The 17187-nt window shown below is 41.3% G+C and overlaps 1 protein-coding gene across 17 annotated transcripts in view; it reads right to left on the reverse strand.

Moving 5' to 3' along the window:
* RBFOX1 (RNA binding fox-1 homolog 1) overlaps positions 1-17187 on the reverse strand; it is a 1472193-nt gene that overhangs the window by 861791 nt on the left and 593215 nt on the right. For all 17 annotated transcript variants that reach the window (XM_053365865.1, XM_053365877.1, XM_053365871.1 and 14 more), the window contains one exon: positions 2608-2670. In XM_053365865.1, the coding sequence (XP_053221840.1) occupies positions 2608-2670 (63 nt within the window). The remainder of the gene's footprint in view (positions 1-2607; positions 2671-17187) is intronic.

A 17187-nucleotide genomic window follows, 5' to 3' on the forward strand; every position in this document is an offset into this window, starting at 1 on the left:
AGCCAGCTCATCTACATTCTCTGTTACCAGGCAACGTCTCGGACTTCAGTCTCAGATTGGCTAAATAATAATGACCCCTTAACCCTTAAAAATGATTGATATTCACAGTACTAGTCAGGTTACAATCACAAGGGGGAAATACTGGCAGCAATTAGGCACTAAGGAATTTGGCAACATTCAAACATTTTCCCCAAATCCAAAAGTATCATTATTGTTTCCTTTATGTGATGCAAATCTATAGGCTTGTTTCTACAAGGCTTCTTCTCCCCACCTTAGTCTGCGTGTGCAGATATTGAAATATATTAATCATACGCAAATTGTTTGGCTTCCTAACAATGCCCCACTAATTAGCCCAGGAACTGCCACCTCCCATAAGTTGGAAATCCCTCCACCACCTGTGCCTTGCTGTGCTCTGGTGACACAATTTCTTTTCCACCATTTCCCCCCAACATGTCAACTGTGTCAAATGCTGCTAACTGCCACAATGCTGCTCCATGACAGATAGGACCGCTTGTGGCAGAGATGAAAAACTAAAGAGTAACAGGCACATTTAGCAATGAAAGGAACGGATTTGTAAAGCATGCTCAGGATGAATAGCTGCTACTTGGAAGTATAGCCAAAACACCTTTCCTTGAAATTCTAACTTCCCCACCCCCTTATGGCAAAGAGGAGAGTTATTAGATACATAAGCACTTTCCCCTTGTAAATTACATTTGCATTCCACTGTGGTTTTTGGACTGTATTCTAGGGAAACCCTGGGCTTTCTCAGAGGCTTATTCCTCAAGGAGAAAACTGGGTAACTACAGTGGTACCTCGGGTTAACAACTTAATTCATTCTGGAGGTCTGTTCTTAACCTGAAACTGTTCTTAACCCGAGGTACTATTTCTGGGTTAGTGGAGTCTGTAACCCGAGGTACCACTATACAGGGGAGCTTGCCTACTGGTCCTAAATTTCCCCCTTCAATATGCAGACAGCAGGTGAATGTTGAATACATTCTTCCAGGACACACTCTCAGTCCACACGATGAAACAGAAAAGCCAAAGGACAGGGCCAGAATGACAATATTATGATGCCCCTATTCAAAATAAAAACAATATTAATCCATATATATATATCTATATATATATAGATATATATATAGATATAGATATAGATATATCTGAAATAACATAAAACTTACATGTATGCTGAAATGTACATGCATGGATGTCATGTGCAACACACGACAGGGTCTACTTCCTCACATCATTTTGATTTATACTAGTAGGACACCCTCTGGTTTAGTTGGTGACAATAAATAAAAAGAACAGAAAAATGGAGGAAGAGTGTGCACTGGAGTGTAAGGAAGTCTAAGAATTCTGACTTTCCCCATTACGACTACTTCAGTGCTTTTGTGAAATAGCAAATGTCAAATTATTTCCAATTCTCTCTCCCTCCTCCTCCCCACCCCCTGCTTTGTTAGTGCTCTAAGCACGGGTTTGGTCTGCCTATTGGGTAATCCAGCACTGCCAAACAAGCTGGACCCACAAGCAACATGAACTGAGTGCACCATGGAACACCCTCCCAAATCTTCAGTGGGAGTTAATGATCCCAACTAGGGTCCAACTAGTGTGTGTACAACAGCACTTTCCTGGTCTCTTCCCAACCCCTCAGGTTCAGTCCTCAAAACCCATCAATGAATGTGGAATGGCATGTGATAGTATGTGACAGTGTGAGGCTCCATATCATGTTGGATCTAAGTCAACGATGATCCTACTTTTTGTGGAATTGCTTCAGACAGAATGCAGTTTTATTTAGGAGAGAATAAGGTATGAATTAATTACAAAACTTAGGTACAACTGTATTTCTATGCTCAGGATGTGTGTTCATGGATGATTACTTTCCTTACCGCAACCCATTCAAGTCCTTTATGATATAAATACACACTGGTGGATCAAACTAAGAACAGGCATGGTTCACTGAATGTTACCAGCTTACAATGCTAAAAGTAAAATGGGACACTTTGGAAAAGTATGGGGAAAACAGATTAATCCGAAACAACGTTCTCACATCTAATCTTTTGTTTTTGTTTTAAGTGAGAAAATTAACAAAAAATGTAAGCTGTAATTATTCAAAAATGTCAGTAAATTTATTCATTATATTAATCCAAAAGATCTAGAGAACTGAGAATACTGGCTAATCTTTCAGGGAACAACAAAAACATTACTTTCTACTGTTTTCAGCTGGTATACACAAACACACAACTATGTGAAAATGAGAAATCCACACATGACCCATTAAATAAAAAAGATTTCTGTTTCATTATAGACCATTTTCATTGTGATATACTCATTTGTCCACAAGGAACAGATTCAAATACTGCTTAAGGAGATATCTATTAATCACATTATCAGCATCCCCCCACTCAACTGTCTCCTTCCTTTCCCTCTTTCCAACTCCTCAACTACAGGGTTCTCACAACAAACTTTTAAACACAAACTCATATTCAACAGAACACAACAATCTTTCCATTTTGTGCAGCTGAAGATGCAAATCAAGCTGGGGTGAGGCTTGAGAACTATTCATTCCATCAACATAGAAAAGAAACCAGAGAGAGTTGCACTTACAGAATGAATGCTCCGCTCTAGAAAACTGTAGGCTCCACTTACATGAGGCTTCTGTGTAGTTTCCTGAAAATAAAAACAAACACAAAACCCATCACACTATGTTCTTGCTGCACCATCCTCCACATTTTATCCTAACCTTAAGAGTACAAAGAATTAGGAGAGGCAAAAGTAAGTATATATTCACACAGCAAATAGTTACTCTATGGAATTTACTCCTACAAATATTTAGTGATTGTCACCAACTGGGATGGCATTCAAAGAGGATGAGATAAATTCATTAAGGCTGTGTGCTACCTCCAGTATCAGAGGCCTCTGAACAGCAGCTGGTGTGAATCAGAACCATGCAAAGTGTACAGATGTGCTCAGGTCCTGCTAGTGGGATGCTGGATAGGATGAGCTATGTTCTGACTATGAAGTGGTTTCTGTGATTAAAAGATTGGTGTAGGTATGTATGAGTGACCTTTCCCTTGGAGAAGAGAGAAAGATCGAGGCTCATGTATTCCCTTCTCATTCTCTTCCAAGAGGCGAATGCCTGAAGCAGAATATCCCATGAATATTTGAATGGCAAACATACAATTGTGCAGTCAATTAACTTCAGGGTTTTCAGGTTCTCAGGAAGAATCTCAGGGGGAGAGGAAAGGTAATATCTGATCAAGCACAGAAAAGTATTTATATCCCAATAACTGTACGGTCTAATGGATGGTTTTACAAGTTTCCTCACTTCTTCCCTGAGCAAGATTACACAGCATCCATCTTAATGACTAGCCAACAGATCGAAACCATCACAGTGAAAATGCAAAACTGCTGATGAATAATTTGAACTTTTCTGCTTTTCTCGCCTCTCCAGAACCCTTCAGCATTGCATTATAATGCAAGATTAAGAGAGTAGAAACCCAGCTTTGTGTGAGTTTCTTCTCTCTGTCACTCAACATTGCTGGGAGAGCGTAGTGGTATATATTTTTATCCATTGTATAAGCATAAGTTTGAAAAAAAGTGGGGTGCAGGATTGTTCAGAGTGCCATAAAGGTCATCCATCCCCCCTTTCAGTATACAGATGCACACCATACATTTGAGGAAGATTCAATGCACATTGAAAGCACATAGTTTCCCTCAGAATTCAAGGAACTGTAGTTAGGGGTGCTGTAACTGTAGCTCTGTAAGGGCAAAAGTATAATTCTCAGGATTCTTCAGGGAAAGTCATGTGGTTTGAAGGCACATTGAATGTATGTTAAATGTATGCTGCGGATCTTTCCAAAGGCTAAATGCACACATTCTGAAAAAAACAGAAAACTGAAATCCAACTTGAGTAGTAATTTGGATCAAGAGCAATGATGACACATTCAGGAGATTACTGTCAACCAAACATCAAACGCGAACCCACACACAAAATCAAATCACACATTTAATCCATTAAAAAAAACGAAAACAAAGCAAAACAGTCAAGTTATAAATAGACCTACATAGAGAATTGCTGGTCATTTAAATTTCCAGCTCCAATTAGATAAAGTTATCACCAACTGAAAGCCAGATTATCTTTGCTTTATAGGAAAGCCAAAAAGAAAAGAAAGCTTTTGAACTATGAGCAGGGCTATAATTAGACAACTTGGATTATTACTCCTGTTTTGAGGCTTGCTCTCCCTTTTGTCATTGTTACTGTTTTTGTTTGGCCTCCGTTTAATTTCCTGTCAGCCTTACAAGAGATTTCTAATGTTTGGGCTGTAGAATAAGTTCTGATTAAAAATAATCTTCCCAATTACAGCTTGGCACAAGCTAAGACTGCCACGTGTTCCCTGCCACTAACCTCTGGGTTTCTGTCTGCAGTAATTGTGTCTATATCAGCCCCTAACTGCAAATGAAAACCCAGGGGGCATATTCAGGCATCCAGCTTCCTGAGCCTTACCCATATCTCTTAATTTGCACTGTCTGTCAAAAGGAGATGCTCTCCAATGTACTAAAATGAAATCCTCAGAAACGGCAGGTCAAATGAACAAGGGGAAATGGGAGGGTTTGGAATTGAAAGTGGGGGGAGATGTAGCAGAAATCTGAGACTCAGATACGAGGGTGCCTCAACACTCTTCATTATAATTCCAATCCCTGTCCACATGCACACTGAAACTGGTTAACAAATTCCGAGGTGGCATTTTCTCTTTCATTACAGAATCTTCTCAATCCAAACATCCCATGCCTAAACTACTAAAATAAAAGAAAATGCTGAAGTTATGTGTTGTTGCTTCCGGTTTCCCTCTCTTAAATGCATAGCCAATTCATGTGGTAAAATGCAACAAAATAGGAGTAAAGGAAATACCTGGTTTTTCAAACAGCTTAGATTTAGCATATGGATGGACGCTTATTGATTGATGCTGCAACATCAAGTGAATGAACTGCTGCAATTTAAACATAGCAGACATATCACCTCCCAGTGGAAGGCTGGTTCATTAGGGCAAATGGGGCACTGCCCAACCAAGTTCACTGTGTCTTCAGACAGCCCCCCTACACACCCCTGCCTGTCCAGGGAGTGGCGCTGCCTGTCAGCTGATTCACAGCATTGCCTTTGTAGAACCCAGTATAGAGGAAGATGTGGGCAAACCCACAATTAGTTGTATTTGTCTGATATTGGGCCTGGTTCCATCTGCTGTTGGGCTCCATGCCTTCTACCCTTCCAGGCTCACTAGATACCAACCACCACTATGCCTAGTGTCACACAAAACACAAAGCTGGCCACAACTCCTCCAGTGGACCAAGCCTGCACATTCACCTTTCACCCTTCAACTGGTGGGAAATAAAGACAGACAGGTATAAATATGTGCCCAGGGAAACTTGTTTTCTTCTTTCACCTTTCACCCTTCAACTGGTGGGGAATCAAGACAGATAGGTATAAATATGTGCCCAGGGAAACTTGTTTTCTTCTTTCCCCACAAAAAATCAGAGAACAATATAGTGATATACTGCAAGGAGGACACAAGGGGCTTAGCTCACTCACTACATTCTGGGGTGTGTGGTTTTTAGACAGATATTAATTTCTGGTCTAAAAGGCTGCCTGTCCACTTTTTCTCTGGAATCAAGTGTGGTGCTCCTGATGCTCTCAGTCTGTAGGTTCTTGTTTTGTTTTTTGTTTATTTTTGAAGGGAAAGGAAGTTGGACAATAAATTTCCTGCCTCACTGAGTGATGTGTAGCAGTTCCACATTTAGTAAAACATCAGAATTGCAGGCAGTGGGGCTGGAAGGGTGTCTTGTTACTTTTAGGGTTGGAACTGCAGCTCTGCAGCTCCTTGCATTCCTCCTGCCCTGTTTTAAAATGAGCAGCATGTTCCAAAAGCACTAAAGAGAAAAACAAATAAATGAACGAAAACTTCCAGTACATTATCCTCTCAAAGAAACCACCACAGTTGAGTTACCTCGGGATATCTTACCACCGAGTAGAATAAGAACGAGTGAAACAATCTGTCTAGCTTCCTCTCTTGTCAGTAAATCCCACAGAGGTCAATAGAGGTATTAATGTGATTAAATTATTCAAATACTTTAGGGGTTCCATTTTCTGGTCCTGAAATTTTAATCAGTACTATGATCACCCAGAACTGCTGTGCCTGTACATACACAATTGCAAAAATAAAATACTTTGAAGAATAGAACTATTACTTTTGAACCAGCATTCAATTTAGCACCATTATGTGTCAGAATATGGCGAAGATAAGCATTAGGAAGTCACAATTGTTTTGCTCATTCATCAGCGTTTTATATCAACTCCTATTTTTCAGCACAATGTTTTTCCCATTTCTATTATCAAGATTAATAACCCAACAATGCACAAAAGCATAGACTGGACTGAGGTAGGGAGAAGGGTGGGGGAAGAAAAAGACTATGATTTACTTCCTCTGATTACTGTTTTATTTACACTGCTGAGAACATTCTATTTTTCTGCTTCATAATTTAGCACTTGTCCCATAAAGGAACATTAAGGCAAATCACCCCTTCTGTTTAACCACAGCATGCTAAACTGTACTCTAAAGTAATCCACTTTAGAAAACAACAGCAGCAGCAACAACAGTGTTTGCCTATAGCACTTGCAACCAGATAACCAGAAATAAAGAGAAGAGAGACAGGGAAGTGGTTTGAAGTAAGGCCAACCACATTGCATTAATGATCTGCAGAGGTAAAAATCCATGAGCAACTTATACTGCTGCCTAGCTTTACTAATCAAAAGGTAAGCCTGTCGCTGCCCAGAGTGTGGGTTAGTATTTTACTCTATCTGTTCTTACTATTTAAACATGTGTAAGTGATGTGCAAAAATGCAACACAGAAACAATAAAATGCTGTAATAGAAATAGGAGGTACAACACAAAACCCAGCAGAAAGGTATTATAAAAACAGGACTTCTGTAATAATGGGGCCCTGTCCTATAGGTCAGGCAGGGAGATACAAGGCATGTGAAGCACCAGAAGGAAGAGTATTCCAGAGTGCAAGGGCAATGGTAGAAAATACCCATTTTTGTCTTACTGCTCTATGACATTCTGTAGGATGTAGTGCCTTGAGTATAATGTCCCCAATGAAGGGACAGGTATTCTTTCAGATGATACAAGCATCCAAACATCAGAACTAGGAAAAAGGAACTCACCATATCTCCTCTGATAAAAGTGGTATGTGTGGGGTTCTGGGTCCTTTTGGCTTATTATATCTCATGCTAGACATAGTACCAAAGATGTATGGGTTGGAGCACACTAGGAGGCAGGGCTGGAAGCCAAACAACAAGCCACTTCTGGTGCAGTTCCTAAGCATGCTCCAGGGCTGGGGAAGAACAGGTGGAGGATATATAAAACCTTCTGCCTGTTTCCTCCCTCTTCCTTCTTCAAAAGATGTGGTGCCCAGCTCACCATCCCGCTATGCAGTGTGACTTAGCTGGTTGCCACAGTTAGGGCATAGCAAGAAGTTCTGTCTTCTCCCGTGGATGGTTGGTGGGCAGGGATTTTTCCAATAACTCCAAACTGCAGTGTTGGAGAAGTGCAATTAGAGGTGAGAGCTGGATAATGAAGTTGACTGGTTTTATCTGGACCCTTGACAGCTGTGTATATGAAATAGAAGAAGTTGGCACAAGTTGTGAATACCCTGAGGCACTTTCCAAGTGAACAGTGACCCCAGAGACTGTGGGAACAGCGACACATGGCTGTGGGAACCATGGAGCAGGGTATAGATCACTTCTGAGGTTAACCCTCACTCTAAGGACACATGAATCAGGAAGAGCTGCCTCCTCATATGAATGGGTATGACAGGGAGAAAGAAGTGGAATCAGCACCACATTTCACCCATGTGGGGTAGGTTCACCCAATTTCCCGTACATGGTCTTTTTTCCCTGAGCAGCTCATACCACCCAACTGTTGGCATCTGTCTGTCTCAGGAGACAATGGAAGCGTGTTCCTTCAGGGGCAAACTGTTGGAGTTACAGCTCCAGCTGTGACTACAGAGACTGATAAGGGAGAGACATGTTTTGTTGCAGCTGGGGCAGATGAAGGTGTCTGACTGTGTTGATGCAGGTATACTAGGGCTTTTCTTATTTCTGCGCTCCTCCCAGCTGTCATTCCTCCTCTGGTCACTGCTGTTGTTCAGAAAGTGGCCCGAGTTATATCCCATACCTTGTGTCTTGCCTCTTTATTTCTGGTCTCCTAACACAATGCTAATTACACAAATGCAATTAACATGAACGTTGTGTTGTTGTTCTGTAAACAACACCATGGGGAAACAGAACAGTAGAAGAGGTGAAGTTTTAACTCATTGTCTCCCTGCCACGGTCACGACAGTAATCACCTCTGGTATTTGCATTTCAAGGGGATTTCGAATTGGCACCATTTGGGATATATCCAGGCAATTAATGTCACATCTGGCTTGGCCCTCAGAATCTCCTGCATCTCATAAAGTAGCATCCAGCAGCTCTTTCATCCTCATTAGTCACTCTGCTATGGCTTCTCCTGAGGGAAGAAATTATTATCCTGCAGTCTGATAATAGCAGGTGGACCCTCACTTTTCATGAACTGCTTGGTTGCATCTGTGTGTGCCTGGAACAGAAGGTGGTGTTCTCAATATGGCAGTGATCATTCAGAGAACAATTATGCTGAAGCTCTATGAACAGAGATCATACTGTCTATAATGCTGATCATATGGCTTGGGTAGGTTTGTATAATCAGAAGCAGGTTCTTCATAAGTACAGAGTTGTGGCTATTTATGTTCTACTCAGAGTAGACCCACTGACATTTATGTGCATCCAAGTCTATTAATTTCAATGTGTCAGTAGAACTTAATTGAATACAGCCCATATAATTTTTATAGTGGGTTGGAGCCAACGTCCTATTTTACTGTATTCCAGCCTGACGCTGAATCTCACAGACATGGAGGCAAGGCAGGAAACTAGGTAAAGCTATGGAAAGGCTGGTCAGAAGTTTCAGGACCATAAAAAAAGGTAAAGGTACCCCTGCCCGTACGGGCCAGTCGTGTCCGACTCTGGGGTTGCACGCCCATCTTGCTTAAGAGGCCGGGGGCCAGCGCTGTCCGAAGACACTTCCGGGTCACGTGGCCAGCGTGAAAAGCTGCATCTGGCAAGCCAGCGCAGTACACGGAAATGCCATTTACCTTCCCGCTAGTAAGTGGTCCCTATTTATCTACTTGCACCCGGGGGTGCTTTCGAACTGCTAGGTTGGCAGGCGCTGGGACCGCGCAACGGGAGCGCACCCCGCCGCGGGGATTCGAACTGCCGACCTGACGATCGGCAAGTCCTAGGCGCTGAGGTTTTACCCACAGCGGCACCCGCGTCCCCATAGATAGCTCCATGTGAGCAACTTTCTCCAGGAAGCTTAAGAGCATACTGAGGCACTTTAAGCCTCTTCCAGGCTCCACCTGCTTAAAGCCTATGGCTTGCAAGTGGACACTACTCCATTCTATAGCCTCCCATGTAATGCTCTCTGTGCACCACTGATCCAGTGAAGTGTGATGGGAGGCATTTGTTTCCTTAGACTCAGCTGCCCACAAGGATCCAGAGGCCCCAGAGGCTCTGGTGGTCCAGGAGCTTATTTCAGGGGCTCCTGTCTGACAGTTTGAGTCACAGTAGTGCCCTGATCTCCAGCAGCCATCTCAGAAGCCTGACCTCCATCAGGCTCCTTAAATGGTGCCTCTGTAGCCTCTGACTGTGTCTGGGTTTGCCCGTGTTACCTCCAGAGAACCACCCCTGCCATTGCTTAGAACTCAGAATAGGTTGCAACTGTTTTAATGAAACAATCTAAAGAAACAACCTTAATTGTGGTATGGGCATGTGCTTTAGTGGAAATGCAATCCTTCCACAAAATAAGAAGAGTTTGGATTTGATATCCTGCTTTATCAGTACCCTAAGGAGTCTCAAAGTGGCTAACATTCTCCTTCCTCCCCCACAACAAACACTCTGTGAGGTGTGTGGGGCTGAGAGACTTCAAAGAAGTGTGACTAGCCCAAGGTCACCCAGCAGCTGCATGTGGAGGAGCAGAGACGTGAACCCAGTTCACCAGATTACAAGTCTACCGCTCTTAACCACTACACCACACTGGCTCTCCACAAAAGACTTTACCATCCAGCATGTTCCCGGCAGAAGGGAAATGGTTATTTAGCTTCTCCCTTCAGGACTTTTCCCTGCAATCCATATTCATCCATTTCTTTAAGGCAATCAATGAAACAATACCTTCCTTACATCTGTAAAAAGAAATTCTATTGTTCCCAGATTGCTTGATGGAGAGGTTTAGAAAAAGATCAGATCCACTGCCAAACAACTGATCAATAACTTCCTTTACTCATTCCATATATTAAAGCATCTTGAAGCTAGAGCTCAAACTGAGGGCAAACTTGTTAAAACAATTCCAGAAAGTGCATGCTTTTCAGAACCTCTCTCCCTGCTGATCCCTATCTCCAGTTTCCAAGCAATATTTAGCACCAAAAATATTGTTACTTAAAGAACACTCTTAGGCATATAACAAAAAGAAGCCAACCTTATTAAAAATAATTGATGCCCCTAAACATATGTTGCCTTCCTGTACTTCAAATTTCTGGACAATATGTAGTGAGCAAATCATAACATTTGAAATTGAGGCCTATGCTTCAGATATCATCTTAAAATGCACTGCTTGGTGCTCTCCACTTCTCCATGCACGAAAAACAGTACCAGGGACAGTGCTGCAAAGTTAAGATTCTTTTGGATGAGAGAGTGTTGCAGAGTTCAAGTATTGCTAATATTTGCTGTGTTTACAAATATAGACAAAGGGCAGAAGCAAGTAGGCTCCTAGAAAACACAGACATAAGACCCCAGAGAGCAACTTGTGTAGCACACCAGTACGTTTGTGGCACCCCAAATTTGGTAAATACCAGCTAGGAAATAAATCGTTCCCGGGGCAAAACTAGGTGTGTGTTTAATGTGCATGGTATTTTATTCTTTTTATTTAAAAAAATGCAAACATCGGCCCCTCCATTGGAAGGAAATTCCCAATTGCTGCCAATGTAAATAGCAACTTCAGAGGAGAAACTCTGAGAAACTGAGCACACAAGGAAAGGAAGGCAGGGGAGAAGAAAAGATGGAGCACACAGATACAAGATTTGTTTTTTGTACCGATACATCACAGTTTATTGAAATGAATCTGTTAAACATTCTTTAAAGAATGTTTGTAGCCCACCTGTTATATAATATAAAGTGTTGAATTAGAATTGGAATAAATATTTTGCAACAAATGAAATTTGAAGCAAACCTCCAAGTTCCATGTTGGCAACATATTTAGGAAATCTGATGGCAGGAGTTCTGGTAAGACTAGTGAATTTATTCAGGGGATCCCCATGCATTCTGAATGTGGTTGATTGGCAGTGGGGAGCAGACAGCACTATGAATAATACCACCAACCTGGGAAGGTAGGCTATCTAGGAGAAGGAAAACACTGGTCCTAAAATTCCACTGCCTTGCAGGATATCTTCAGGAGAAGAAAAGGCTAAGGAGTAAACCCTACACAAATCCAGAGTGGAGTCCCTAAGACAGTTGGATGACACCTTGTACGCCTCCTTCCAGCAACTCCTGCAGCCAAGCTCATGCCAAGTGTATTGCTCTGTTTTCCTTTAGACCACTTCAGTGAGGTAAGAGGGGGGTCTTGTTGTCTGGGCGGCCCAGTACCTCCATATACACTGCCCAGGCTTGTGCCCTAGGGAAGTCACTTCAGTGCTGATAACACAACAATTTTACTTCACACACAAACACCCCAGAGGTACACTCTATTGTCTCTCAAGACAGACAGATGCCAACCCCAACTAATTGTTGTGACAGTTTGTTCCTATCAGATTTTTTGACTCTAAGGCCAGTAGCCAGACCATGAAGCTTAACAACACATTGTTCAAATTATGCAAAATTGGCATTTTAAAATGAATTATGAAGTTTCAGAAGTTTTACTTCTGCACTGTTTGTGTATCAAAATATTTATTAGTCCCTAGACAGCTCCACATGTGGTTGACTTGGGTACCTCTAAATAATTCAAACTTTTCTGCAGTAACTTATTTCAGCAATTCCTTTGATGCAAGGCAGGAAGAGAACATTTATTACAAGCAGCAAGACGAACCCATATAATTAATATTTTGATACATTTCACCTTCCTGGATGTTTGCTCTTACATTATTAGCTTCGTATGAAATAAATAACACTTTTCTGACAACTTGTTATCCCACTTTTAGACAAGATGCTTCAATTTATATAATCACTTTACTTGATTTATTGATGCACCTCTGCTTATGTTACATATTCTGTTAATGTGCTATCAATGTAATTAGTTGTTTCTAGGCGGAAATCACTGTTTTTAATCAAGCTAGCATTTTTATTGCTTCTACACAATCAAAACACCCTTTCATGACTTGATAGGAGAGCTCTTCATTGCTCTTTCTCCTCATTTCTCTTTCATGTGTTTACACTTGTGGGGGGGGGGAGGTTGGCACTGATAGTGTTCCCCCCGGCTCAATACAGCACTGCAAGAGCATTTTCTCATAACTTGAGCTATAGAGAGCAATAGTTTGGAAGCACATTTTAATCAAAATTTTGAGAAAACAAGCCCAGGTTTTGTGGCAGACATTTTGTGGCCAAAATGTTGTCGCTCTCTGGATATTCAGCTTTTCTTTTCTTTTTTACTTAGGGCTGCAATCCTGGGACTCAGCTAGATGGGTAAAGAAAAAGCAATTTATATGTGTTGCATATGTGATATAACATTATGCCACTAGATTGCACTGTGGAGTCCCATTTTTCTCTACCTGTTTTCCCTGTTTAAATTACAACGCGTTTAACTGAAACACTTCTTTGATGTGTCTAGATCCAGCCCTGCTCTACCTTCTCACCTCAGCAGATTACCCGCTTACTTCTGAGTAATCAATAAATATGCACTGTTAAAAACCACTAATGGTATTCCCATTTCAATGAGCTTCCTGACCTCTAGGTCCAGCCTTTTCAGGTAAGAGAGCTCATCCATCATAAGCCTGTTAACCAAGGTTGGTTGGTATGGGTGGTGGGGGACAGGGCAATGGCCAAAGCTGGAGGGAAGAGGATATAGTGGTCACATTCACAAGTCATGCTCAGCCAAACCAAGGCTTAGCATGAAAATTAAAATAGGTTGGCTCCTGAGGAGGCAGCAGCACAATGTCTTGTGCTATAAAAATGTGTAGCGATTGGCTATCACTGAGAATATATAATCATTTGTACCAACAGGCTAAAAAACAGTTTCTGTAGGTGGGCTGTTAGGCTGCTGAATGGAAAATAATATGGTGCAACTGACTTTTGGGGTTGGTGTGTTGTGCGACAAGCACACAGAGTGCAATGAGATTGAGTGTCATGGGTGGGGAGGGAGGCTCAGTTAATTTCATTGTACACAGGTTCTTACATTGACAATAAAGGTATTACTACTACTACTACTACTACTACTACTACTATTACTACTACTAACTTAACACTGATAAATGGAACAGGAAGAACCAGATAATTTTTATACAATATGGTGGCCATTTATTGGATATACAAATGAAACTCGTCCAAAGCATCTTTGCAGATATGGCTATCCTGAACAGTACGGCTTGAACCAAATTCTTCTCTGTAGAAGATTGTCTTTGATGAATTAAACAACATTTGTGCTGTTCCTGGGACATTATATGTTGGACACTTGGATAATTTGTATGTATCAATAAGAACAATTTCCATTAATGTGCAGCCTGATACCTGTTATGGGGAGGGTCGTTTTATATATTTGTTACTATGTATAAAAATCAATATTTATAAATAGAGTAAGGTAAAGGGACCCCTGACCATTAGGTCCAGTCATGGCCGGCTCTGGGGTTGTGGCACTCATCTCGCTTTATTGGCCAAGGGAGCCGGCGTAGAGCTTCCGGGTCATGTGGCCAGCAATGACTAAGCTGCTTCTGGCGAACCAGAGCAGCACACAGAAACACCGCTTACCTTCCCACCAGAGCGGTACCTATTTATCTACTTTCACTTTGACGTGTTTTCGAACTGCTAGGTTGGCAGGAGCAGGGACTGAGCAACGGGAGATCACCCCGTCGCGGGGATTCGAACCTCCGACCTTCTGATAGGCAAGTCCTAGGCTCTGTGGTTTAACCCACAGCGCCACCCGCGTCCCAGTATAAATAGAGTAGACAGAAGTTAATATTATATAATCTAAACCTCAGATCATGGCTAAGATTTCTCCTCCTTAACATGATCTGGAACCAAAGTTTGATTTTCGGATAAAATGTCTGGATGACACACTAAGCCAAACTGTGCTTTAACTACCATCCCATAAAGTAAAATAATAATAATTTATTACTTATACCCCACCCATCTGGTCGGGCCTCCCCAGCCACTCTAGGCGGCTTCCAACAGTATATTAAAAACACAATAAAACATCAAACATTTAAAACTTCCCTAAACAGGGCTGCTTTCAGCCCATGGAGGAGCAATTGGGTGTAGTCAAATCCCTGTGCAATCACTGTAATCTATGCACTGGTTTACCATGATGAGTGTAGCAGGCCATGATTATTTTTAAGGCTTCCCTGTCTCCTTGAGCACTAGGGGAGTCCTCCTTGACCAAGTCATGTCTGGCCCTTAAATGCTGATGCGAGACCATATGGGCCTCTTTCTCTCTCCACGCCCCTGAAGATATTCCAGACTCAGAGTTTAGGGAAGCATGCCCCCACTGCTCCGGAATCAAAGCTCTGACATAATACTTCTGGTGATAATATAAGATTTGAGTCTTCAAAGAGGGAAGGATTGGGTAAAACCAACACCTGGCTTTACTGCCAGCCCCCCACCCTTACAAAATGTATATAGTATGTTTGTTTGTTTGTTTGTTTGTTTGTTTGTTGAATTTATATCCCAATCTTTTCCTCCAAGGAGCTCAAGGCAGTGCACATAGTTCTCCCCCAACTCATTTAATCCTCACAACAAGCCTGTGAGGTAGCTTAAGCTGAGAGCTGGTGTCTGGCCCAAGATCACCCAGTGAGCTGCATTTATGACCAAGTAGGGATCTGAACCTTGTTCTCTCAGATCCTAGTCCAACACTCTAAGCACTACACCACACACTGGTTCTCACATAGATGGCTCCTCACACAGAGAATGGGAACACATGGAGATCAGAGAGGCAGAATAACATCTTGTGGAATAAGTGCTTTATAAAGAGGTTTAGCAATAAAGCTTTAGCCACAGAAAGATGAAAAAGCCTGCACTCAGGTTCTGGTTTGGGGCTTCCCACATGCCTGGTTGGCCACTGTGAGAACAGAATGCTGGACTAGATCACTGATCCAGCAGTCTATTCTCTTCACCTGCATAGCACTTCTCATTCTGAAGAAATGGATTCCAGAAATATCTCATTTAACCTATTCATAAAGGTGTATTTAAAAAACAAAACTAGTGAAAGAAATATTGTTACACTTCCAACTTCTGCTGGTTTATTTAAGCCTCAACATTTATAAATAATGGAGAATATAAAAACAATTAACTTTGGCATTATTAAAAAAAAGTAAGAGGGCTGAGAGCAATTTAAGTCAAGGCTTGCCCAGTGATAGTCACAGAAATTTATAATAGGACCTGAGAAAAGAATAAGTACCTTTCACCAGATGTACTGTGAATCACACCTTCATTGCAGCTGCGATCCTTGGGGTTTACTCTCCCTAATCACAGCTGAGCAATAAAGGAGGCTCATTAAATGGAATGTAACAGACACTGAATGTAACAGATTAACTGTGCTACGCAACCTCGGCTTCAAATAGAGAGGGCTGGAGATCATTTCAAAGTTCAAATGAAATTTAAAGGGAGAGGGAGAGAGTCTGACAGCAAATGCTGTCAGGGAGCTTTTGTGCAATTTAGTTATGAGTTATGAACTGAGCAGTTTATTTGTGGAAAGTGGTGTCTAAGATCCATAGGCTAGCCTTATTCAGTGATTCCCAAGTTGCATGCAAAGTTATAAGTGCTTACAGTGGTGGTAAGGTAGTCCTGTTGCACTGGGAGGCCCCTTGTGCTCATCCCACAATGGTCATATCCTCTATATGAAGAGCTGTGAAAAAGCAGCTGGTGATAAGAGGTTGGAAGGAATCCTGTGAGACATCTACTTCAGCTTCCCTTGCCTCGTAATGGATAAGTCCTACCCCAAAGTTCCTTTTTTTAAAAAAAAAAAAAGACTGCATATCTGGGAGCTGTGTCATTCATGAAAGGAAGTATAGCTGGCTACAAAGTTGTGACATCAAGTGAGCCAAGTTTTTGAAATCTGAGAAAGAATGCTAAGAACATAAGAATGGCTTGCTGGATCAGGCCAGTGGCAATCTAGTTCAACACCCTGTTTTCAAAATGGCCACACGGATGCCTCTTGAAAACCCATGAGCAGAATTCAAGCAGTAGAAGAAAATTAATAAGATGTCAAACAGAGTGAAGAATCAAAATATTATTTTCTCCTCCTGTCACCTCCTCCCCAATGATTAAGAGCATTATGATGTGCTTTTGCAGTAAAAAAATGTTTTTAAAAAGCAGCTGAATTTTCTCTTGCAATTATAATGCTGTCAGCTTTTTATTATTAGTGTTAATAATAGTTTCATGAAGTTGGTAATATTTGTTGGCACATTTGAGGTTAATATTCTGGCCAATGAATTGAGAAACTAGTCTCATTTTATAAAAAGAAAGTTGTTGTTTTTTACACATCTTTTATGCTGGAGGCCATATTAAAATGTGTATGCTTTAAAGTCTTCTAATTCTTTAGGGAAATGTTTACCACATTTTTATTTTTAAAAAATATAAGTATGCTTTATATTCATGGAAAGTATGGGAACAATTATGGTCCAATTCATGTAACAGATTTTTAATCTCTCTTGGGACTCATGATAAAGATTTGCATGCCTCTAAATTTCATCAAATTCTGTCCAGAAATAAAATTATACATATAAATAAATAAAGCTGCACAGTAGAAAAGCTTGTTGATGGATTAGGTTTAGTTTGGCAAGCCTATTCCGCTCTTGAAGGGTTACGTTGTCTGCAAATTCCATCTACTTCTGCATAGAGGAAAAAAGTTAAACCATTTTGTCCAC

This window comes from Podarcis raffonei, chromosome 14 (genome assembly GCF_027172205.1).
Source record: "Podarcis raffonei isolate rPodRaf1 chromosome 14, rPodRaf1.pri, whole genome shotgun sequence".
Taxonomy (NCBI): domain Eukaryota; kingdom Metazoa; phylum Chordata; class Lepidosauria; order Squamata; family Lacertidae; genus Podarcis; species Podarcis raffonei.